We start from the raw sequence: 26413 nt of genomic DNA on the forward strand, positions 1-26413 counted from the left end.
ACAGAGAGTTAGGGAAGGAGAAATTGGATGAAGGGGCCAAAAGGCACAAGTTTGTAGCTATTAGATAAACAAATACTAGGGAAATAATGTACAACATGATGACTAAGGTTAAAAATGGCTGCATGGTATATTTGAAAGTTGTTCAAAGAATAAATCTTAAGAGCTCTCATCACAAGGAAAAAACTTTTTCTTTTTTTTTCTATTTTTGTATCTATATGAAGGATGGCTCCATAAAAATCCTCCAGATTTTTAGATTCTTTGCCATATTGCATTTTCTGTGCTGTGTCCTTTCCTCTCAGAGTCCTCTTTCCCTGAGTCTCCAGTCCTCCTACTCCATTCTGGACTAGCATTATTCGAGAGCTGTTACAATGTTCATCGTGGGACATTTTGTCACTGCTCTCCTGAGTATTGCTAACCAGGTCCTACATCTGTCAGTTTTTGGGTTTCTGTCTCTGTTTGCTGAATTGTTATTATTTTTTCAGCTGGTGTTTTGTGATTTGGTCCATGTGGGTATAAGCAGTGATGAAGGGCTCTGATTCAGGGTTTCAGGATAAAGCGTTGTTGGTACTGAAACACACCCAACAAGTCTATGTGTATCAAGTTACTGGGATTAGACCAGTGGGTCCAGAGACAGAGAACTGAATTAATTCTTATTCAAGTCAGATGAGGACACAGACTTGAGATACTTCCTTCCTTGGTCAGATTTGCCAAGGGATCGAGTTTGACCCAGAAGTTGAAAAAAGGGAACATATGATGGTGAAACTGGAAAGAAAGGGGAAATTTAACAATCCTGAAACCTCTGAAAATGAAAGAGAAAATAATTCACTTGAAAAAATTATTCTGACTCATGATTTCAGTAACTAAAACAGATGGTAAATATTATAGTATTAAATTAGCATATTTTTATAGAACGATGTTTTTGCTGTTACTGTTCTCTGTGCCAAGTGACACCTCCACAGGAAGGCCTTCTGGGAGTACCCCGTTTAACATAAAAGCCTCCTCTCCTTCCTCTGCCTACCCTACTTTTCCCTGTTTTATTCCTACCCATAGCACTATTGCTACTTTACATTGTATTACTTATCCATGAATAAATAACATAAAACATTAACATATCACAAACAAATATGTGAATTGTAGAATGTAAACTACATTAAGGAAGAAAACGAGCCTGTCATTTGCTCTGGAATAATGCATAGCACATAGTAAATACTCAATTAATTTCTTGAATAACGAAATGAATACATAAATAAGTTAATGTTCCTGAACTCTCAAGTAAAAATATTCATTTTATTTTTCAAGGTTAAATAGGCAGAAACCACCTATAAAAAAAAACTGCACTGCATTTATATTTATGGAGACAAAGGATATTATGATCAGACTGGGGTGGGATGAAAATCTGAACCTGTGAGAAGAAATCTGAGCCTTAAGATTTAGGAGATACATTACTACTTCAGGTTTCAGAAGGAAGATTAGAAGAGTGAATGATTTTCCCCCCTCAGGTAGTTCCTTCCTAATAAAAGCACATTTATGAGGATGGGAGAAACATCTGTGGCTCCAGAGCGAATTACAGTCAGTGAAAATTCTGAGCTTCATGGTGGAGTCTTTAGTCTTTCTCATTCTTTCCAGGTTTACATATCAGAACGTGGTTTTCCTGAAAAGATATATATTCTCTTTCTCGACACCATGTTAAATATTCCTTAATTTCTGCCTTTGTAATATTGTGATTTTACTACATTTTTATCCAGACACTGTGCCCACTGCACAATGTTCCGTCGTTCTTAAAAGTCAATAACGGTGTTCTTATTAATAACAGTACTGAACAGTTGCTTTTCACTGAGCAATACTATGATTATTTCTTTTTCTTTTTTAAAGATTTTATTTATTTATTTATTTGACAGAGATAGAGACAGCCAGTGAGAGAGGGAACACAAGCAGGGGGAGTGGGAGAGGAAGAAGCAGGCTCCTAGCGGAGGAGCCTGATGTGGGGCTCGATCCCAGAACCCCAGGATCATTCCCTGAGCCGAAGGCAGATGCTTAACCGCTGCGCCACCCAGGCGCCCCACTATGATTATTTCTGAATGAGTTAATAACTTACCCATTTAAAGATACTGGTTGAAAATCTGGTATGTGTTTGCCACTATGCTAGAAATTCAGGGCGCTGAGAATGCTCTCTACGGACTAGTCTTTGCTGGACTATGACCAAGGCACTTGAGCTCCCTGAGCTTCACCACTCCCCGGTCTATAAAACAGGTAATGCACATATACGCCTTACCTCCCTCCCCAAATTCGGGTTATTAGAATTCAGATCCTAACCTGATGGATACAGTCTTAGGAAAGAACTGCCACTTCTAGACTATATCTCCCTTCTTTTCAGGGGCTGTTCTGTGTGGGGGCAGGAGTGGGGAAGGGGAAGATCTCTATTCAGTGTAGCTCAAATGTAGCTTTTTCTACTTTTTCTCTTAGTACCACTTTTTTGATTTTGTATTGATCTATTAATATTCTTCTTCTTTTTAAAGATTTATTTATTTATCTTGGGGGGGGAGCAGAGGGAGAGAATCTCAAGCCGACACTCCCCTACACACCAGCTGAGCAGGGAGCCTGACCCAGGGCTTGATCTCACTGCCTTGAGATCATGACCTGACCAAAATGAAGGGTCTGACGCTCAACTGACCGAGCCAACCAGGGCCCCAATATTCTTCTTCTTTTAATTTCTAAAGACTTTTTTCAATCCACAAAAACAGGAAGAAAAAAGAAAGGGAACAATGTTTTGGTGAGAACTAATTTACTTGTGGTTTTCTGGGAGTTAGTTAGTGGGTTAAGTGCTTTCAATTATAACACTATTCTTACAGGCACTTGCTGATTAACAACTTTATATATGCAGAAATCATGGTACTTTTATTTGTATTTTTCACAAGACCTTCCAAGTCTGGAGATCACTGCCATTTTCCACAAATTAAAAAAAAATAAAATAAAAGAATGTTTGTATTTAAAACCTACGTTTTTCTCTCAGGACTATTTCTTCAACTTGGTGTTTACTGGAGGAAGTTAAGAAAAGAAAGATAAGAGATGCGTGTGGAGGTGAGAAGAAGACAATTCTGAAATTCTCAGTGGATCAGTTCTGTTTTCTGTCACTATATTTTTGCTTGGTTTTTACAAAGGTAGGTCACAGAACTTAGTCTCCGTGTGCATAGATCATGCCACAAGAGCAGCTTCTGTGAGGTCCAGCGAGACATGCACCGCACACAGTGACGGATTGTGCTTTATTTGTTCAGTATGCCTGAAGAAGTGACTTATGCTACTCTCCAATTTCCAAATGCTTCCAAGTCGAAGAAGTCTGAGGAGAGCTACAGTCTCCAGAGAACTGGTAAGAGCCTCTATGTAGGATGAGACACACCAGAGAAGAGAACTATTTAGCTACTCTGGTGAGTTCTCCTTGCCTTCAACTCAAGGCTGCTAGATTTCTAAGATTTTGATTACGGAGTGCCAGTGCACAGTGAAGTGACTATGACAGAGCTTAGTGCTGTCTGTCTTACTTAGTTTGTAAGATCATAGTTTGTGGAAAACAAAACAAAACAAAACAAAACAAAACAAAACAAAACAAAACAAAATGAAACAATGACAGAGGTCTAAGCCTCTGGAAATCCAGATCTCTGGTGCCACCAAAATAGCATTTCTTATGTTTTTTAGACATTTTAGGATGATGTCACATACAGGCTATTACTGGAAGGAAAAACAATAAAAGCATGAACATAACTTTAGGATTTTTGTTCAACTGCTGAAAGATATAAAATAGACATATGCTACAAAATTCATAGGACCCTGGGATCCTAGTCAGTGATATTGTGGTAAACATTCACTTCTTTCTAAGAAGGAACAAGACTGAAGTTTCGTTATCTCTACATAATGTCATCGCAGACCGTATAATTCCATTCTGTTTTATCCAGCAGCTCAATTCCTAGGATGTTAGAGGTAGCAAACAGGAAGATAATTGGGGGGAACATCAAAATTGTATTTATTGAAATTTTTGTATTATATAGGATACATGGTTTCTTGTGCCTTGCCTGGGATTACGTTTTGTTATTTATATTTTGTTATTTACATTATTTTTATTCTTTTGTGTTTGTTTTTAAGTCTTTTTGATCTTACTATAAAATTATGCCATATATATGTATATACATATATATTTACACACACACACACATATATGGAATTTTTACTTTATAAATTTACCCAAAGTATTTTATATTCAAACGAGGAAGAAAAATCACTTCTAGGAACATGGCTCTGGTTATATAATTTGAGGCATCAGGTTAGTGGATAATATTTAGGGACCAGTTCCCCCGAATAGAGTCCTCTTCTCTGTGTCTACAATATTGACAAAGGCACTGTACGTACTGGGGAAAAGTATTACATACTTGTCATTCGTAGGCAACAGACTTAGGGTGCTTATAAACTGGGAGGTGCAATTTACTTTCTGTTACATATTCTCCAATACATTTTTCCTTATAAAACAATTTTATCTTTCTGTATACAGTAGGGTAGGTTGTTGGAATTTTATTTTTGTAAAAGATCATACAGTGTTTGTCTATTATTTATTTATTTGTTTAGAGGAGGAGAAAGAGTGTGTGAGCATGGGGTGAGGGGACAGAGGGAAAGAGAGAACCTCAAATAGGCTCCATGTCCAGCACAGAGCCCCACAAGGTGTTCAATCTCACCATCCTGAGATCATGACCTGAGCTGAAATCAAGAGTCCGACAGTTAACTAACTGAGCCACCCAAGCACCCCAATGTTTGTCTATTTAAAATGTGTATCATCAGAATCAGAATCATACCAAGAACAGTGGTAATATCTGGATAGTTAGAAAGTACAGAAGACTAGAGAAAACTGACTTTTTTAAAAGGCTTTTACTTTTTTTTTTTTTTTAAAGACAATCATGAAGGGCCTGAAACAGAGATGGATGGTGAAGCCGAAAATAGAGCAGCAGGAGTTGAGAGCACAGCTGAGCTGGCAGATAGCAGAGCTGTGCCAGGTAAGCCCTCTGTGAATAAATGCAGCCACTGGGTCAAGGAGAAAGTTAAGAAGGGCATTGTGGGAGACACTGGGGCATAACAATTAGAGACTATCTTTAAAGATAAAAGATGGAAAACTTTTGAGAAAGGAAATAAGAAGGATAAACAAAAGGTGATAAAATTTATATCCTTTACTTATGGGAAATCATCTCCTTTTTATTTTCTCCATCCATCCCCAGTGTTTTCATCTTTTTCTGGATTTTTCCTATTTTATGATATTATTTCCCCCCATTTCTCTTTTCTTTTTAAAAGGTTTATTTAGTTAGTTTGGAGAGAGAGAGGGGAGGAGGAGGAGCAGAGAGAGAGGGAGAGAGAAACAGCAGCAGACTCCCCACTGAGCATGGAGCCCAACATGGGGCTTGATCTCAGGACCCCTGAGATCACGACCTGAGCCAAAATGAAGACTCGGTTCCTTAATCATCTGCACCACCAGGAGTTCCATATTTCCTTCCATTTTTTCATCATTTCATCCTTCTGTTTTATTACATGGATATCTTTCTTTTCTTTTTTCTTTTTTTCTTTCTTTTTTCTTTCTTTCTTTCTTTCTTTCTTTCTTTCTTTCTTTCTTTCTTTCTTCTTTCTTTTAAAGATTCTTTTACTTATTTGTCAGAGAGAGAGAGATTACAAGCAGGTAGGAGGGGTTGAGGGAGAAGCAAACTCCCCCATGTGGGACTCGATTCTGGGACCCTGGGAATATGACCTGAGTTGAAGGCAGACGTTTAACCAACTGACCCACCCAAGAGCCCTCATGGATTTTCTTGAATTATCTTTTAATTTACCTAGCACAAACATGTTCCTGATATCATTTTATTTTCAATGAACTCTTTTTGTTTTCTCAAGTCTTCTAATATAACATTCTATTCTTAAATGTAGATACAAAATTGTATCTTACTCTCTGAAGGTTTTAAAAATTGCATTTCAAATCAACATTATTGGAGTATAATTTAAATATAAAAGAATACACCCACTTAAGAGTATAGTTTATTGTACTTAACAAATATAAACCTCTGTAACCACCAAAATTAAGAAATACAATATTTCTGTCACCCCAAAAAGGTATTTTGTGTGTCTTTTAATCAAAGGGACAGTACCTTCTTTCTCTAACCACTCTCTCTTTTTCAACCTCCACATCCCATTTATGCATGATGTTTTATCCTTTGGAAAGAACAAGGCTATGATGTAGCAACTATTTGTGTTTCCTGTGTGTCTGTTGTTACAAATGTATTTGGGGATATTGGATGCATCCATTTTCTATAATGAAATTTATTTAATTTTTTTGAAGATTTTATTATTTGACAGAGAGAAACAGCCAGTGAGAGAGGGAACACAAGCAGGAGGAGTGGGAGAGGAAGAAGCAGGCTCCCAGTGGAGGAGCCTGATGTGGGGCTCGATCCCAGAATGCCGGGATCACGCCCTGAGCCAAAGGCAGATGCTTAACGACTGAGCCACCCAGGTGCCCCTATAATGAAATTTCTTAATCAGTGTTCCCAAAAAGTAAAAACAAAATACAAAAAAAAACTTCCCCTCTAAGTTACCCCCACCACCAATTGTAGCCCCAGGTAATCGCTGATTTACTTTCTGTCATCCTACACTATTCTGTCTGCTACCAAATCTTATATAAATGGATTCAAGTAGCATGTAGTCTTCTATGACTGGCTTCTTTTATTAAGCATAGTGTTACTGAGATTAATTCATATTGTATGTTATCAATCGTTAATTCTTTTTCATTGCTGAGTAGTGTTCCATATTATGAATACACAAAATGTTTCTCTGTTCACCTGTAGATGGATGTTTCAGTGGCTTCCAGATTGGGTCTAGTGTAAATGAAGCTGCTATGATATTCAAGTCTTTGCACAGACATATTTTTTTAAAATCTTATCAGGTTGGGACACCTTGGTGGCTCAGTCGGTTGAGTGTCTAACTCCTTATCTCAGCTCAGGTCTTGGTTTCAGGGTCATATGGAGCCTACTTTAAAATTAAAAAAAAATCCTATCAGATAAATACATAGAAGTAGAATTCTGCATTAGATGGGTATGTTTAAATTTATAAGAAACTATGAAAATTGTTTTCCATTTTTCCATTTCCACCAGAAATGAAAGAGTGTTAGTTTACAGAACGTTTTAACTGTTCTCATGGTGTTATCTTTGCTTCTTCTAAAGTCATTTTGTCTGTTCTACATTTTTTTCTCAGTCGTTCATGTTGGCAGCTTTCTTCAAATATCCAATGATATTTGGTTGCCTGTACTCATTTAAGAGTTTGATGCCAAGGGCTCCTTGATGGCTCAAGTCAGTTAAGCATCGGCCTTCGGCTCAGGTCATGATCCCAGGTTCCTGGGATGGAGACCCATCTTGGGGTCCCCACTCAGCGGGGAGTCTGCTTCTCCCTCTCCCTCTGCCTGCTGCTTCCCTTGCTTGTGCTTTCTCTCTCTGTGTCAAATAAATAAATAAATAAAATATTTTTTTAAAAAAGAGTGCGATGCCAAATTAATTGAGTGGGACCTCAGTGTGTATGAGGGTTTATAGGTAGCCTTCATGTACTTGAGTGGTTCACGGAGAAACCCATCGTCAATATTTGTACGTGTATTATTGTTTGTTTGTTTTAATTTCTCCTCTCAGGCCAGTTAGTTGCTCTGGAGAGGACTCCTCCAATATTCTGCCCCAGACAGACTTTTCTCAGAATGACTAGGTGAGGGTGTTAAGGGAAACATCAGTTTCTACCTGTTGTGGGAAAAAAACAAAAACAAAAACATTTTTTCTCTACCATGAGCTTTTACCCTATGAGTCGCCTTTACTATTCACACGGAACACTTCACTTCTGATACCACTGTCATCGAATGTGTGGTGCTTTTTCCCACATCAAGCAATTCTCTGTGACAGCAGACGTGTGTCCTACAATTCAACTGTGTTCTAAACTATCTACACGGAGATAGTGTCAAGATCCACAGGGTAAAGGCTCAGTCTCACAAGACTGCTCCCACCCTACTTAAAATGACAATTGCAAGAAGTATGACCCAAGATTGCCCACAACTTCTGTCAGATTTGTTTACAGAATGAAGTTTCCCATAATCCCCTCTTCAGGTACAATTAATTTGCCCTAGTAAGTCATAAAACTCAGAGAAACACTTAACATTTACCACTTTATTAAAGGATATGAGATAGGATAGAAATAAATATCCAGATAAAGAGATACATAAGGTGAGGTCTGGGAGGGTACTGAGCAGGGGTGTGTCACCCTCCCAATGTTATGTTCACCAGCCTGGAAGCTCTCTGAACCTCATACTTATGGGATTTTTATGGAGGTTTCATCACATAGGCATGATTGATGGAGTTAATGACTCCATTTTCAGCCCTTTTCCCTGTTCAAGAGAATGGGAAGGGGCTGAAAATTCCAAGCTTCTTGTCATGGCTTGGTCTTTCCAGTGACCAGCTCTCACCCAGGAGCCCATCCATAAGCCCACTCAGACTCACTTCGTTAGAACAAAAGATGCTCCTGGGGTGCCTGGGTGGCTCAGTCGGTGAAGCATCAGACTCTTGATTTCAGCTCAGGTCATGATTTCAGGGTCCTGAGATCAAGCCCCTTCTCAGGCTCCTTGCTTAGTGGGGAGTCTACTTGAAGATTCTCTCCTTCTGCCCCTTCCACCACTCATGTGTGTGTGGTGTGTGTCTCTCTCTCTCAAATAAATAAATACATCTTTTAAAAAATAAGAACAAAAGATGCTCCTGGGGCTCTTATCACATAGGAATTTATAAGGGTTTAGGATCCTTGTGTCAGGAGCAGAGTCAAAGATCAAATATTAGAAGCAGAGATGCTCCTAGTGTTCTTATCACTTAGGAAAATATCAGAGTTTTAGAAGCTCTGTGACAGGAAACAGAGCAGATAGATAGACATATAGATATGGATACAGATATAGATATATATCCTATTATCTCACAGAGAGTAACTCAGTTGTACGAAATGGGGGAGAAAAGAAAAGGTGAGGGGAGTCTATCTGAATCATATGTAAACTTTCAGGTACTTGCTCAGTTTTCAGGCTTCCCCCACACCTCCACGTGGAATGATAAAATGGGAGGTTATCACCAACTCACAGAACTTTTGGGATTCTTAAGTGAGAATCCGCATATGTCTCGTTTTCTCACTGCTGATTTTGGTTCACTTTCCCAGGGTCCATGAAGTTACTAGTAACTTTTGTTGTCCACCTTCTTAAATGTCATTTCTGTGGATTTCTTTCTCATTATTTTGAATCTATGTCTTCTTTATCCTCCTTTTATATTTTATTAGAATTTTTAGAAAAAAAGAAAGGGAAAAGAATGAGCTCTCTCTGTAAGATTAATTCCAGACTGATTTTTAATCAACATCTCAGTCAGCCCAAATGCAATTTTATTCTGCCTTTCCTTCCCATTTTCTACTATTAAGTGCCCCTCCTAAATGGAACCAGAAATAGGAAAGACATTGGAAGTATGTCCATGTCTAAAACTCTTATGGGGTTCCAATGAAGAGAAGAGGTGATGCACTTGTTTACCTCTGTGCTGGTTAAGAGCCTGGGGATTCACAGGGGAAAAAAAAAAAAAAAGCTTAGGGGAAGATTTAGGCCTCCTTCATCCTTGGGAAAGGTACTAGTCTCTTGATGTTATTGAACTGCATAGCAGAAAGGCTGTACCAACCTTCTTGTGTGGTCCAACAAGGACTTGCTTATCTTTCTGGTCTCAGATGATTCATATGTAAACTGAACAGACAGGCAAAAAAGGTCCTATGTAATTCTAAATCAGGAAAAGTACTAGGCTTAGATAATTTGTCCATGTGATCTAATATGTAAATAAGATTTCACAAAGAGGAAAGAGAACAGATTTAAAAAAGGAAATAAATAAAGAAAAATTAGACCTCTTCTAGTACTGAATACATATGGAGGGGAAAAAAAACTGCCATTCACCTATCTTGAATTCAGAAAATATATAATTCATCCATTCTAACAATATAAAATGTCATCACATATTTCGTCTAAGAAAAATATTCAAGAAAATTTCCAGACATACAAGGAATTAATCAGATCTCAAAGAAAGGGGACACTTAGGGGTGAGTCAAAAAGAAATAGCTGATGATGGAATGACTATAATGAAAATTATAATAATGAAAGTGATAAATCATTTTTGCAATGAAATAGATACACTGCAAGAGAAAGTCAAGAATAGTCTAGAACAGATTTTACTAAACCCTCACAATAAAACCCAGTGTTAGGACAGAAGAGGTGAGGGAATAAAGGTATTATAAAAATCTATGTTGGAAAGTCTGAATTTATCTGTAACAAAATTACAGATACTTAGAATCTAATGCAAAGGAAAATGTTTCTTTTTGGAAACAGCTAAAACTATGAAAGAAAGATTTATCAGCCCAATTTTTCATGATCAAAGGAGAAAAGATATAATAACTCACCTTAATGTATTTTAAAATCTCTAAAGAAATTAAGAGAGAATTGACAAATTTAAAAGCTTAAATAAATAAATAGAAAGGTTTTGAAGAGAAAAGTTAATCTGAAGAATGGTTTCATTAAAAAGAATCTAGTATTCAAATTAAGGAAAAATGTAGAAAACAAAATTATAAGATATTAATTCATGGGCACCTGGGTGGCTCAGTCAGTTAAGCATCCGACTCTTGGTTTCAGCTAGGATTGTCATCTCAGGGTCCTAGGATCAACCACAATGTCGGGCTCCCCACTGGGTGGGGAGTCTGTTTGTGATTCTCTCTCTCTCTCTCTCTCTCTGCCTCCTTCTGCACCCCCTACCCCCATGTTCTTTCTTTACTCTAAAATAATAAACAAATGAATAAATCTTTTTAAAAAAGGAATATGTTTAAATATGTAACTTAAGCAGGGGAGAGAATAAATATGTGTAAGACTATAACCTGTGCAACTTCATGGCAATAAATTTGATCATCTAAAGGAAGTAGATGATTTCCTAATAATATATTAAAGAGAAAACCTGAAAAGATTAATCAGAGAATGGATTGTAAATCATATTAAATAACAGATCTCACTATAGCATAGAAAAATTAGGAAAGAATATCCATCAGGTGGTCAAAACTGATTTCCTGGAGACGGGAAGGATGAGGAAATAGCAAGATGGGGAAGGTACGAGGGGAAAAAAACTCTGCTAAAATATAAATAATAGAGTGTCCATGAAAGCATCCAAAATATGTCCTATGATCACATTTACTTGGAATTATGCATTTTCAATGTTAGTTGTGAACGTAAAGATGTATTCAAGTTGGCTGAACATAAATGAGGACTTGTTTGACTTTGCAAAAAAATTCCAGTACTCCTATCCATAAGGGGCAGGGGGTGGAGGGGGTTAGGGGAAGAGGAAACAACATAAAATGTGTTGCTTCATGTCATTTTTCTGAATTGGTGCTTCCTCCTAGGACATAGCACTCAGTGCAAAGTGTGGTGCACTGTTGCTTTCATTTCGATGACGGTGAACCTGGTGGTACTGGCTGGCCTGGGGACCCTGGGCCTGATGAGTAAGTTTCCACTTTTCTCTGAGCCTGTTGATTGGTTTTATCAGGCACATTACAAATGAATCCAAGTCCTGAGGCCTATCCATATAATATTTACAGATTAATAGAGAGGAAAATGTTTCATTACTGTAGGACCATATCATATTAATTATTGTCTTGAGGATATTTTAGTATCAAATTCCCTCAGTGGCAACTACTCGTTGAATAGCAGAATAGTGCTAAAGATAGTAATGTAAAGCCTATTTTTTCTAGAAATTGTGAAATCAATACAACAAAAATACAACTAATTATAGCCTGAGTGTTTTCATGATGATTTCATATATTTAATGCAAATTCTCCATTCTTCATGCATTTCCTTCTTGTCCAATTCATTCTAATGCAAACATCCTTCAAAATGGCATTATCACACTTGATTTTTTTTTCTAATTCCTTCATTAATACCCCATTATTCTCTTCCAGGAATCACACCAATTTCAGGTGAGCATGAGCTGGTTTCATGGTGATGTCTTTTAAAAGATAATTTCTCCCAAATGATTATTTTTTTCCTAAAACTTCTATAACTGTTCTTGACAATAGAATAATAATTGGTGGGCAGGATGTTTCCCTCCAATATAGTGCAGGCTTCATAAGGGCACAGACTATGGCTTCTTCATCCTTGGTATTCTTTGACTGAATGAATGTATTAAATGAATAAATGAGTGAGTTCATGAAAAAATAAATGAATAAACAGGAAGGAGTAGGGTTTTGAATATCAAAAATGAAGTATCTTTATAAGGAAAGGAAAATTTTCAATCCACCCTTATTAGCAGTTTGTTCCACATTTAGGAAAAAAGGGAATCTCAAGTACTTTAAAATACATTTTTTTCAATAAAGATCTAATGCATGTACATTGCCAAAATCTCAAAATATAGAGAAGGAGAAGAAACTAAAAGCAATTGGTATCTGCCAACAGGAGGCAAAAGCTACCAAAATATAAAAACATGCATTAATATCTTTGGAGTCATAGAGTAGATATCATTTATATCAACATTTTGTTTAATAATTTAAATACTCATATAACATTACATTACTTAACATTTTTGAGTACTAATGTTTTCCCAAGCTCTTCACATATAAATTATGGTTATATCTGTCCGAGAAACTCAAATTACTAACACATAGTCTCACGATCTCATTCAATCTTTACCCAAATCATGTCCTATAATCATGTTTACACAATATTTCCAGGTCAGAGAACCCAAAATACTTCTCCAGTTCTGTGTGGTTATAAGTGACCAGAGGGGAGTATTTGATTATACCTCTATCATTTCATTTTACACTTTACGGTTTTAACGCCCCTTTGCCTTAAGTAACTTCATGTTTCTCTGCTTTGCTACATTGATCGTACCCTCTATTCTTCGACTACATTCCCAAGCCCTACAACAATTTATTTCCTTAAATATCTATTAATTACTTATTTCTTAATTGAAAGGTTCTTGTAAGCATGCCATATTTTGGGAGCATCTTTTCTCGAGTCTGGGTGCTAGTGGGTGATGTTCCTCCCCCTTCTCTTTCCTCCTAAAACAGGGAGTACAAAGGCATCCTGAGGAAATAAGAGAAGGATGATAATAATCGCTAACATTTCTTGAGCACCCATCCTTTGGGATTTTATCTAATTTAATCCTCATAAAACTTAAAGTAAAAATTAAAGATTCTATTAAGTTGCAGGCTTCTCAGGTAAACTAACCTCAGCCTATATAGAAAAGCCAAAATATGTTATAACAGTCCACAAAATGAAGAAGTTATGAAGTTTGTTCTGAATCTTCTGATGTTCTTAGAGACATGATCCCTGTGTTCTGATTTGTTGTTGTTTTTTAATCCTGAGGCTGCTGTTTACCAATTCTCCATCCTTAAATTATGGTTCTATCTGTTCAAGAAATTCAAATTACACCACATAGGCTCACCAGTATGTTATGGTGCCTCCTAATCTCACGAGCGTGGTTTCTATAAACTAACTACTGAACTGCACCATCTTTTACTTTGAAATCTCTGCTTCACATGGATCTTTCTTTTTTTTTTTTATTTTTAAACTTTTTTGGGCATTTCCTTCAACAAGGAACTAATCTCTATTGAGTAACGTAAAAACTTTTTATCTCAAATAAATTTTAACCCTAAAAGTACTTATAGTTAGTATTTTACACATATGTAGGAATCATTTTAAAATAAGTATTCCATAAAATTTTTAAATAACCATTATGGTATTAATATAATTTATTGGAAAACTTTGACTATGTTAAAGTCATTAATCTCCTGATATGAATTATAGATTACTGGAAACTCATCTTCAACAACAGAACAGCAAACGATATCGAACAAAGCAAAATACAACAGTTGGAGGAAAATGTAACACGATACATGAATATGTATCATAATGCCTCACAGGAACACATCATTTTCAAAAATATGACAGAAAACACATTAGAAAAGCTGAACAACTTTACCTCAGCATACTGTGAAGACTTAAAGGAGAATAAAAATGGTGAGTGAGATGATCTCTTGTTTCATCTAGTCTCATCCCTAACCAGGTCCTCCATTTTTCTCTAGACATTTTACTGGGTTCAAAATCTTGAACTATATCTGAAATAAAGAAAACATGGAGATACAGTAATCATTTATAAATTCTTATATAAAAAACACTTTTTGTCTTTTTTGACTGAGTTTCTTTATGGTATGTTTAAATATTATTTTATCAAACTAATCTCTCTCTCTCTTCATTTATCTTTCTTGGGTTAGATTCAGTTTGTTTTTTAATTCCTTTCTTCTTTCTTCTTTTACACTCATATTTTACACTCGCATTTTTTTTTTTTTTTAAGATTTTACTTATTTATGTGACAGAGAGAGACAGCCAGCGAGAGAGGGAACACCAGCAGGGGGAGTGGGAGAGGAAGAAGCAGGCTCCCAGCATAGCAGGGAGCCCGATGCCAGGCTCGATCCCAGAACTCTGGGATCATGCCCTGAGCCGAAGGCAGACGATTAACGACTGTACCACCCAGGTGCCCCGACACTCGCATTTTAATGGAGTTCAGCTGTAATGGAGTTTAGCTGGGTAGATGGGAGATAAATGTTGTTTTCTTGCATGTCTGTAAAGGTCTTTATTTTGGCTAAGTATAAATTCAAAGGTTAAAAATTAATTTCTTAGTGAGTATTGAGAGTTGCCTCACTGTTTCTAGCAAACAATGTTGTTAAGAAGTCTGTTCCTCGTGTAATTTCATTCCATAAAAATGACCTGAAGTTAGCTTTTTTTTCTTAAGATTTTATTTATTTGAGAGAGAGAGCAAAGAGAGAGAGCACAGGAAAGGTGGGGAGCAGTAGAGGGAGAGGGAGAAGTAGACTACCCACTGAGCAGGAAGCCCAACAAGGGCTCCATACTAGGACCCTGGATGATGACCTGAGCAGAAAGCAGACCCTTAACTGACTGAGCCACCCAGGCACCCCTGACTTTAGCTTTTAAGATATTTTGTTCATTTGGGGAAGCTGAAATTTTAGGATATTCTGGGTATGAGTGCTTTTTATTTGCTGTGCACTCTGTAGCTTTCTCAGAATGAAAGTTTATGTCTTTCAAATTTAGGAAAAATGCACTCTGTTACTTCTAAGTTCTATTTCTTGTTCTTTCCATGACATCTCTTAAAAAGGACTTAAAAAAAAGAAAATATATAGAAATGAGACAATCTACAAATCTTAACATTTGAAGATCCTTTTGAGATCTTCCTACCGATTATTATTTCAAAAATCATATTTTTAATCTGATAAAATCTTATATGATTCTTGAGAGTTCTGGTTTTGTTGTATCCTGTTCTTACCTTATGTATATAATATCTTTTGGAGTCCTCTTACTATATTAATTAGAGGGGTATTTTAAAATATCACTCTCCTCTTTCCTAAATTCATTTTTGGGGAAGAGGGGGAAACTTTTCCTTTCCTTTCTATCTTTTTCTTCTTCTTCTTTTTAAAATGTTTTTCATAAAAATTCTCTTTCATGTGAGGGTGCTTTTATGTACCCTATGATCCTTGCTAAGAGAATACATAGTTGGTGTGGGTTGGCTCCATTGTTACTGAAAGAGGACAGTTTTTCCATTAGATCTCTTTGAAAATGACAAACCTGTCTGGAGAGTTTAAGGGGGAAGATAAAGATGGAATGTCTGAACAGGCAACGTTCCTTTTCAAATGAGACTGTATATAAATGATAATCACAACAAACACAGTGGAAATCTAGGCTTTGCCAGACTGTTCACCCAATTTCTTCAGAGAGGAACCATGTCTTTTTCCCGCCGAAAGATTCTATAGCTTCTTACTGATTTTTCTTCCCTCGTTTCCTTACTCTTTCCTTTCTTACCTTCTTTCATTAAAAAAGGAAGAAAGAAAGAAAAAGGAAGAAAGAAAGAGAAGAAAAGAAAAAAGAAAGAAATCACTTCACACTGTGTGTCAACACTTGGGAGACTTTTGAGAATATTAAGTTTTATGCATACAGCAATAACTATCCCTTGTCTTGAGTCACTCATGGTATGATAGAAGAAGCAGACAAGTAAACAGAAAATTACAGTTCAGTGTAATAAGTGCTCATAAACATAAATATATACTTCAGGAAACAATATAGTGGGAAGAAACAGTTGAGATTGGGTGGGGTATAAAATTCAATACAGGGAGCGGAAGCATATTGCAATAAAATTAGTGAGGATAACATGGGGTGCTCAGAAAATTCAAGGTATTCAAAGTGAATGGCTGACAGGAAGGTAAACAAACTAATAGATAAGACTGGAGTGTCACGAGTGTTTCCACAGATAATGGGGAGGGTTTGAATTTTCCTCTGAAAGCTACAGAAAAATATTGGACCACTTAAAGCAGAGTGTTACAGAAAGATCACTGGAAACAGAGAGTTGATAAGGTTTCTGTAAAAAAAAAAAATAGGAGACTAGAGATGGACTAGGATCTTGTTGCAGCAATCCAAACATATTGAACTTTTCTCTGAGTGTTTTTTTTTTTTAAAGATTTTATTTATTTATTCGACAGAGATAGAGACGGCCAGCGAGAGAGGGAACACAAGCAGGGGGAGTGGAAGAGGAAGAAGCAGGCTCACAGCAGAAGAGCCTGATGTGGGGCTCGATCCCATAACGCCAGGATCACGCCCTGAGCCGAAGGCAGACGCTTAACCGCTGTGCCACCCAGGCGCCCCTCTCCGAGTGTTTTTAATAATCCCTTCATCATTTTTCTTCCTATCTATGATTTTCCTTCTGTCTTCAGATTATCCCAGATCCAAATCCCATTCCATTTCAGATCCCATTCTCTTCCTTCTCTCATGTTATAAGCAGTCATCTCACTCAATATGTAACTTTGGTTAGTCATGGCAATAGGCAATGCAAATGTTTGTAAATTCTGATAGATATGCTAATTTATAGTATATCTATGCATACATATTATGCTTATGTGTGAATCAGTATTGTATCTTCATAGACTTTCCTCATGTGTTTTTCAGATGTCGGATTTCACTCTTGTTCGGAGTCATGGATGTGGTATGGAAATGGAAACCAATGTCATGCCCAGATGAATACGGACAATAAGACAACTTGCAACCAAACCCAGGTCTGTGTTATGATGTGGGGGTCATCTACAGAAAGATTTTGGTATTGTTAAGATACAGGTAAGGAGAATTTGGGTGACCTTAGTCCTCGGCTATTTCTAGTAAATAGCCTTCATGTCCTTTATCTTTGCTCCCTCCCTTTGAGCAGAATTATTGGGGAATTCTGCTATCCCAGTTTCAAATGGCAAGTATATACAATCATTCAAGTGATGGGTCCGTGAGACCCATACAACAGGTAAGCTATGGGACTTTATTTACTTGGTATTTCTTATTCCTTGTGTTTTCTGGTTCTTGTAGAATCAGAAAGGAGAGAGCAATGATTTATTTCCTGCTGTGAGGCATATTTTAATTGGCCATTGATACAAATTAAATCATGGGATTCTCTTCTCCCTTAGAGTGGTTGTCCACTGATGAAAAATTATACTCTTGGCCATGATGTACGTGGCATAGTCCTGCATATGACTTATCTTATCATCACATATCATTATAGTAATTAAGGCTATTAATTAAAATACAGAGAAACAAATCAGGTAAACGTACTGCAATGCTTAGCATTATTTTGCTGTTGTTTTTCTTGATATTTGAGTGTAGAAAAAAATAGCAAATTTCCAACTGTAGAAAACCCTTAAAATCGAGCACAATATGTTTGTTTAATGTATATATATCATGCTCCAACCAACCAGAATTTATCATCAGCATTAACTTGAATGTGGTTCATGCCTCTGTGATTTTTGCCCTATATAGTTTTATTACCAGAATTATTATTCTGGCCCTATTGAACTTGATTAATCCAATTCAGTTTTCAAGTTTCAGCCTCAATGCTTCTTTAAAATTTGGCTTCCTTCACAAGATACTCAATCAATGTCATTCTCTTTCATATTCCCACAGCATTACATTTTTAGTTAATAGCTATGAGTGCATCTGTTTGTTTTGTTAGAGTTTTAGCTCCTTGAAGGTAGAAAACATGTCTTGCTCATTATTGTATATCCACTTATGATAGTGAAAATACTTTAAGCCTGGGTGGAGTACAAGTTTTCTTCAATATTTTGATTATTAAAAAATTGTGGGTTTTTTTTCCCCCTTGTAGGCAAAGGGAACACTTAGAAGGTCACAAAGGAGATTTTTCATTGTTTTAGTGTATTATTTTGATAATTTACACTTTTAAGAAAAAAGACATCTGAATCAAGAGAAACAGTTAAAAAGCAGTTAAGGAATTAAAAAAAAAAAAAAAACTAAAATTATTTCATGCCACAGCCTAATTAGATAGGAGGTATGAAGGAAAGTCAGCAGACTGAGAATTTTAGGGTTTTTTTTGTCTTGAATTTATTCACAAGGAAAAAGGATCAGTTATATGTATGGTATTTTTGTGTTTGGGACTGATATTGAGTGTACATTTTAATAGGTCAAATTTATGGCACTTGTGAGAATGACATGGACATAAAATGCCTTTGGGGTTGGAGCTGAATGGGAGATGACTGTATTGAAGATTTTAAGAATTTGCCCACTTATAGTTTTATTAAACAGTCATTATCAAATACTTACTAATGATTACTATGTAATTTTACTACATAAAGGGGCATTTGAGCCTGTTAAATTTTGATCAACAAAAAATAAAATCTTAGATTAGCTGATAATATCCAAACTAAATTAGTAGATTAAGAAAAGAAGAAACCAAAGGATAGAATCCTAGATATCCACACTATAAATGGGGCAGGATTTTAGGAAAACTAGCACAAGTGTTTAAGAATAAGTGATTAGGGGCGCCTGGGTGGCACAGCGGTTAAGCGTCTGCCTTCGGCTCAGGGCGTGATCCCAGCGTTATGGGATCGAGCCCCACATCAGGCTCCTCCGCTATGAGCCTGCTTCTTCCTCTCCCACTCCCCCTGCTTGTGTTCCCTCTCTCCCTGGCTGTCTCTCTCTCTGTAGAATAAATAAATAAAATCTTTAAAAAAAAAAAAAAAAAAGAATAAGTGATTAAAGAAAGAAGGGGAACAAAAGAGGGTGTGGTTCCGTGGGAGCTAATGGAGAGAAGAGTTTCAAGAATAATGTAATTAACGGTGAAAACCCCTCCAAGAGGCTAAACAGTACATACAAGTAATTACAAATGCTATTTATTACAGGCCTACTGTAAGTCACAAACCGGAAAAGATGTTTTATTTAAGCCCAAAACAATCTGCAATATCTGCAGTTCCATTATATCTAAATTTCAGGTTAGGAAACTGAAGTTCATAGAGGATAAGTAAATTTCTTAAGGTCACATGAATAAGTAGCAGACCGAAGACTCAAAGCCTAGTTGGCCTAGCTTCAAAGCCCAAGATATGTTGAAAAGGAAAACGTTAGTTGACAATTAAAAGATGACTCTGTCAAGAGTGTTACAAATGAAGTAATATGGGTACATACTCAGGTCTGCAGCATGGACTACATGCTGAGAATCTAACAAATAGCCCTACACATATAAACCTTAGGGAAGCTTATAATCTAAGGTGAATCAAGACAATAAATCAGTAATTAGCAAACAATTAAACTGCAATTATTAGGTTACATATACAAAAAAAATGAAAAGATGGTGCTCAAAGGAGATAGAAATGGCTTGAAATCCAAATAACAAAGAAACAACACAATCAAGTTTAAACTCCAGATTTTCTCTTAAGGTTCTCTGAAGTTAATGGAAGACAGCTGTCTTTTATATCACAAGAAAAAATTCCCAATACCAGGAAAAGTTTTCAAGACATTATTACTCACTTCAGGGTATGGCCCAACAGAGAGGGAAAGATTAGAAGAGTAGGATAGAGGTAGGTGAATTGGAAAAGAGTGGAGGGGCTCCTTGGAAAGGTGGGTCCTGAATGAATGGGAACCCACTCCACAGTCAATGCAGAAACTCTGCATGGTGCAGAACCACCATGGTGGTGTCCAGAGGAATGGGGGCTTAGCTCATCTGATGGCTTCTCTTTGTGCCTATCATCTGCGTAATGTCAAGAGTGTAGTGATGATGTTAAGAAGAAGCTTGAGAAGAATAAAGGTTTAAAAATTCTACTGAAGGAGAGGGGACAAGGAACCAAGACACGAAAAGATTATTGAGTGGAATTTTGATGATCTGAATCCGATTCTGTGGCACTTGAATTAGCTCCCAGTGGTACAAAGGAGCAGTAACTCATGGTTCTTTGTGTGTTTGTTTGTTTATAGCTCTTCTTTAGATGTCTTCCATCACCTATCCCCCAGATAAATCTGAATTGTACTCTCAAGAAGAGAAATCAGGAAGAAGAAAGCGTTTTAAAATTTTGCATTGTGACCTGTGAGTTACCCTGCCACTTGCTTCTTGTCGATAATAAAGGAAATCTAGTATGTTAATTTTGGCGATGTCTCTCTGACGGCCATCCTCCACATGTGGTCAAAATGGATCAAGAGAAGATAAAAAATCTCTGGGAGCATTTGCCTGTAGCTCAGGCAATTCCTTTTCAGCAAACAAATCTGTTCTAGATAGAAGGAGTTCATAGAATTGAGAACACAGAAGGCAGGAATGCAGAAACTCTGTTATGCTTCCCTGTCCTTCTTTTCACACTCCTATGCTTTCCTAAGGCCCTAAGGAATGGAAAGAAGGTACAAAGACAAAGTCAAAGCAGGGTCAAGGATATTACCCTGTCGATATAAACTAGAATGGGAATCAGAGTAACCATAGGATTTATTGTCCAAACCTGAACACTTGAGAGTAAAAGGAGTCACTATTGATAATTGCACTAAGACACAGGGCATGAATCTGAAGTGTGCTGGGCAAAGCCAGATTTTTCAATGACCTCTTGGGTGAAATTACCAATGAAAGACCCAGAGATAGTTTTGGGCCCTAGACAGTTGGGGGTTCTGGTGAATTCTTGCAGTAGTATAAGAAATCACCATAGTTATTATCACTTTGGTCTCTTTTAACGAAAATAATCTGACGAGAAAAGAATAAGTTTTGGCAATAATAGATTTAGACTCATGAGGTAATTGTTTGGTTTTCAAACTAAATTGTTTGGTTTTCAAACTAAAGGACACAATTCTTTTTTTTTTTTTTTTTTCTGGTTACAGGTTTGACACCTACTGAAATCAGTGAAGTAAAAGAAGAAGGAAAGGGAGATTGACTCCCAAAACGAAACTGAGGTTACAGAAAGGGAGGTGGTGGGTTCACGGATGGGGTAATTTGTGATGGACATTAAGGAGGGCACGTGATGTGATGAGCCCTGGGTGTTTTATGCAAGTAATGAATCATTGAACATTGTATCAAAAACTAATGTTGTACTATACATTGGCTAATTGAATTTAAATACAAAAAAAAAAAAAAAAGACAAACAAATGGTGAAGTATGCAACATTCAAAGAAAATGGAATGATTGGAAAATCTAACCCTAGTAGTTACCATGTTTGTGAAAATAAAGTACCTATATCAAATTTTCAATTGTAGCTAAATGCAAACATTCCTAGTTTACCGTAATAGTGTGTGATACAAAGGTGACCAGGCAAGCTGAATCTTTGGAAAATTGATCTCAACATCAATTTGTTTTTTTTGTGACTTTTAAAAGTTTGTCAGAACATTAAAAACATCTTACTGTCGGTTATAAATGTGTAGGGAAGTGAGAAAAGTAAAATTAATATTACTTAATGCATTGTAATTCAAAATATTAGAAACATTGAGGATTAAAGTCGTTTCTCCCACTTATCAACAGAAGCAAGGGGAGTGGTACAAGTCCTTTTTGTGGCACAACTTACCACGCAGATTGAACATCTTTTCCATCCCTGGCAACTTGCCATCCTCCTTTCTAAGTTAGGATCAGCTTTTAACAGTTTAGCTTTTGTGATGTCAAAGACATGAAAGATTTCCAACAGTTTCTTTAATGTGAACTTTGCTGACATCACTTCCTGCAGGCAGCTTCATCTACTCCAGCACAACTCCTTTCTTCATCTGTGCCAAGAAATTGTCTTCAGTAAGTTCTTCAGTTCTTCAGGAATTTCAGAGTCCTCTGAGACTCTGAAACGATGGCAGGATCAACATTCTCGTAGTCAATTATTTCTTCTTTTTTTATCATCTTTTTATTTAAAAATTTTTTTTGTTTTTCAAGTACTGACAGCTATTTTGTCTTTAACTGTGTTTGGATTCAATTTACATTCTGCAAAGTCATTCGCATGGTGTGGACAAAGCTCGTCTATTACAAGGATATCCTATTACCTCCTGCTAAGATGTTTGAATATTTTCGGCGGCATGCTTTCTATACTATTTCTTCTAAAATCAGCTAAGAAATTGCATGATCTCCAGTTTTAGTGTCAATAGTCTACAAGGTTTTAAAAACTTAAATGACCCCTTAGATTATCGAAGTTGTATTTTAGGGTGGTCTAGAACATTATGTAGCTGTAGTAATGCTTTAAAAGTTAAATTATCTTGTCTAATGTATCTCCGCAACTGAGAAGCAAAGAGGGAAAACAACTGTTTGCTTTACTATCAATATGTAAATGGATAAGAATTTCTCAGTGACCAATCATGGACAGATGTTTAAAGAAGAGACAAGAGTGGTCCTCTATCATAATGAGCATCTGTTACTTATGTAGCAGGAATGTTTGTATTTTATGCAATACTCACCAGGTATTGTATAAATAACACCAGGGGGACTGGTGTTATTTAAGTGACCCATGATCGCTGAAATCTGTGTTATGGAAACCATGGAAAGCAGTACCTATCTGTGCTTCCAATAAAATTTATAACTCCGTAATTTGAGTACCTCTATTGAATCCTATAAATTGTAGCAATTGTTAAATTCAATTAATATTCACCTTAATTTCACTATTATGTTTGTATAGAATACTGAATATAGAAATAATGACCTTGTGTCTTTCCTCAAGCTGCTCAGTGTGCACATGTAAGATATTAGTAAAAAATCATTTCTTATTTACTTTTAACTCAGTTATTATGCAACTCGGTTAAAAATGCTTCAGTGTTTGTTGTTTAAAAACTATTTGATTTCGGGGCGCCTGGGTGGCACAGCGGTTAAGCGTCTGCCTTCGGCTCAGGGCGTGATCCCAGCGTTCTGGGATCGAGCCCCACATCAGGCTCCTCTGCTATGAGCCTGCTTCTTCCTCTCCCACTGCCCCTGCTTGTGTTCCCTCTCTCGCTGGCTGTCTCTATCTCTGTCAAATAAATAAATAAAATGTTTTAAAAAAAAAACTATTTGATTTCTCTTTAACCTTCCTTTTAGTAGCATTCTTTCTTTGTGCTACTGAAAACTTCATATAAATTTCGTGTTCCTGGAAACTTGGCAACTGAGGACTTCTAGCGTTTATTCCATAATCATAATTCCTCTCTGTGATTTACTGAATTAGCGTCTATTCATTTCCTAAGTACGTCTTTCCTAGTAATTATATCTGGTATCTTCATAGATAAGGAAAAAATTTTGATAGATTTAAATAACTACTTCTGATTTAAGAAGAAGCAAGAGAAGATGGTGGAAGAAGAGAAAAAGGAGAAAACTCGAAGTGAATTAGAATGGTAGAATATTTCCTTAATATGTTAATGATTATGTATGTAAAATTACCACCAAAATGAAACAAAATAGTGATTCTATATATTTAGTGTTCACCAAAATGACTTTATCACTATTACTATTTAACGTTGACCCAGAAGTCTGGCAAGTGAAACAGAGAAAAATTAAAAGATTAGTGACAACTGATTATTAAAGATAAAATATTAATTGTGCATTTGTAGACAATACGATATTGAAAAAAATGGCTGAAAGTTATGAAATAAGATTATCGAGTTGGCCAATCTCATGACAAATATCCAAGACATATTCTTTATTATATACTAGTAAAAAACTCTTAGAATAGCAAATTATTCCAATGAGAGAAAAGGTATTGACCAACATAACAACAAATACATCAAACTCATATGAAAAATTAATAGTGAATATGAAATAATGAAGATTTAAAACTGTAGTAAAAGATACCAAGATGACTTGAACAAAAAGAGTGATGTAACTTATTCTTGGATAGAAATTTCAAATTTCTAAAAGTATTGCTCCTTTCAGATTTATCAATAAATAAAGAGCAATCAAAATATATATTCTGGAAAACATCCGTAAAATTAATATTACCTTTTCAGTTTTTTACTGGAGAACATGCTTAAGAATCCACTATGGTGAGGGGCGCCTGGGTGGCACAGCGGTTAAGCGTCTGCCTTCGGCTCAGGGCGTGATCCCGGCGATCTGGGATCGAGCCCCACATCAGGCTCTTCTGCTATGAGCCTGCTTCTTCCTCTCCCACTCCCCCTGCTTGTGTTCCCTCTCTCGCTGGCTGTCTCTATCTCTGTCGAATAAATAAATAAAATCTTAAAAAAAAAAAAAAAAGAATCCACTATGGTGGAAAACATTTCATTCTTAAAAAAAGAAAAAGGGAAAGAAAAAATTTTCTTCTTCCTGTTATTGGTAGTTATAACGTTAGATATGTTTTTTTCCATGAGGTCAATAGGTACCTGAGTATATGATTGCAAGTGGAAACATAGAGGGCAGAAATCAGGTATTGGCGGTTTTTCCATTTTCATTTGTGTGTGAATTTTTAATATAAATGTGGGGACATAAAGCATTAATTCAAGTCTGAATGTTTCAGTGAACACGTTTCAGCAATTCAACTTTATAGCAATTATAAATAAACCTGCTAACTTTTCTGGACAATGCCAGCATTTGGATTTTCTTAAAACAAGTAAATTTCTTATTGACAGCAACTAAATGGTGTTTGAGGTATTTTTATCATGCAGTAGATTCCATCCATTCACTATGCTTTTCTAACTGAGTTGTTCTACATGCAAGTACATGTTTTTAATGGTGTCTGTCTTCTGTGCTGTTCCTATAAGTTTGCTATCAAAATACATTAAAGTATAAAATAAGAAAGGAAAATTGAATTATTTTTATACGTAATTCCATGCTGATTCTGGCTAAGAAGCAGCCAAGTTTCATTAACATCACATGTATTTCCTACAATTTTCTAGAGTAAACATGTGTTATTTCTGGTATTTAAAAATAAGTTCAAATAATAAATAAAAGTTAACATCTGAGGTGTGCTCTGTTTTGTAATCATGTCATCCTTTTTCTCCAGACCATTACATATTTCATTCGATGAGAAATCTGTGAAGGCTTTCTCAAGATAATAAAGTTGACACTTAAGGAATTTATGATCTAGTCCTAATCCTCTCTCTTACTCTGATGGTGAAAATATCCTTACTCATTCACTAAAATTATATTTTACATATGAAAAAATTTAATTGCACACTTAATAAGAAAAATGCATATGGGGCGCCTGGGTGGCTCAGTCTTTAAGCATCTGCCTTTGGCTCAGGGCGTGATCCTGGAGTTCTGGGATCGAGCCCCACATCAGGCTCCTCCGCTGGGAGCCTGCTTCTTCCTCTCCCACTCCCCCTGCTTGTGTTCCCTTTCTCGCTGGCTGTGTCTCTCTCTATCAAATAAATAAAATAAATCTTTAAAAAAAATGCATATAACAAATATTTTGAATGTGACAAATATTCCACTGGTGAGACTGTGGGGGAACAGGGAATGCATACACAACTGGAGGAACTGAAAGATGATGAAATCCCCAAAGAGAATTTTGCAAAATGACATATGCATTTCTCTTTGACCCCGAAATTCTACTTTTAGGAAATTATCCTCAAAGTAGAGTGACACACAGACCAAAAAAAAAAAAAAAAAAAAAAGAAGAAGAAAGAAAGAAAGAAAGAAAGAAAGAAAGAAAGAAAGAAAGAAAGAAGGAAGGAAAGAAAAAAAGGAAGAAAAAGACCATGTGCATAAGGCCATTCCTAACAGCATTATCGGTTCTTTACAATAAGAAAAGCAGCAGTAACTCAAATGTACATCGATAACTGACTAGTTGAATAAACCTTGTAAATTCATATAATGAAGTAATATGCCACTTAAAAGCAATGAGAAAGAGCCCATTGTCTATGTAGTTATAGGTCATCTTCAAGAGATATTATTAAATGAAAACAGCAAGAAGGAGAACAATGTTTATAATAGGTGCCTTCTACTTAGGAAAGTGTAGGGAGTTTAAGTACAGACATACATACATACATATGGGTACTTTTCTTAGATCTTTTTAAAAGAAATAATAATAGGATAAACCACAACTAATAAAAATGAAGGAAAGGGACAGAGAATATCATGAAAGCTAGATTTGCATTATAGTTTTGATTTTAGAC

At 36.2% G+C, this 26413-nt stretch overlaps 1 protein-coding gene across 2 annotated transcripts; it reads left to right on the plus strand.

The window, feature by feature from the left end:
- Positions 1-2997: 2997 nt before the first annotated feature.
- Positions 2998-22922, plus strand: LOC130544886 (C-type lectin domain family 12 member B-like). Of its 2 annotated transcripts, XM_057319030.1 has the most exons (9): positions 2998-3158; positions 3273-3364; positions 4929-5030; positions 11482-11580; positions 12037-12054; positions 13883-14095; positions 17087-17193; positions 20375-20483; positions 21254-22922. In XM_057319030.1, exons 2-9 carry the CDS (start codon positions 3274-3276, stop codon positions 21304-21306), a joined length of 792 nt encoding a protein of 263 aa, XP_057175013.1. In that variant the 5' UTR covers positions 2998-3158; position 3273; the 3' UTR covers positions 21307-22922. The 2 variants fall into 2 exon arrangements, with proteins under 2 accessions (XP_057175013.1, XP_057175014.1); XM_057319031.1 differs by lacking the exons at positions 2998-3158; positions 12037-12054 and having other exon boundaries at positions 3171-3364.
- The last annotated feature ends 3491 nt before the right edge of the window (positions 22923-26413 follow it).

This window comes from Ursus arctos, unplaced genomic scaffold (genome assembly GCF_023065955.2).
Source record: "Ursus arctos isolate Adak ecotype North America unplaced genomic scaffold, UrsArc2.0 scaffold_26, whole genome shotgun sequence".
NCBI lineage: Eukaryota > Metazoa > Chordata > Mammalia > Carnivora > Ursidae > Ursus > Ursus arctos.

Bases quoted from the DNA above. Each gene is read 5' to 3' on its own strand.
- LOC130544886 (XM_057319030.1), top strand. From the start codon at position 3,274: ATGCCTGAAGAAGTGACTTATGCTACTCTCCAATTTCCAAATGCTTCC. The intron at 3,365-4,928 runs GTAAGAGCCTCT...TTTTTTTTAAAG, and splicing joins CTACAGTCTCCAGAGAACTG to ACAATCATGAAGGGCCTGAA. The intron at 5,031-11,481 runs GTAAGCCCTCTG...GCTTCCTCCTAG, and splicing joins AGATAGCAGAGCTGTGCCAG to GACATAGCACTCAGTGCAAA.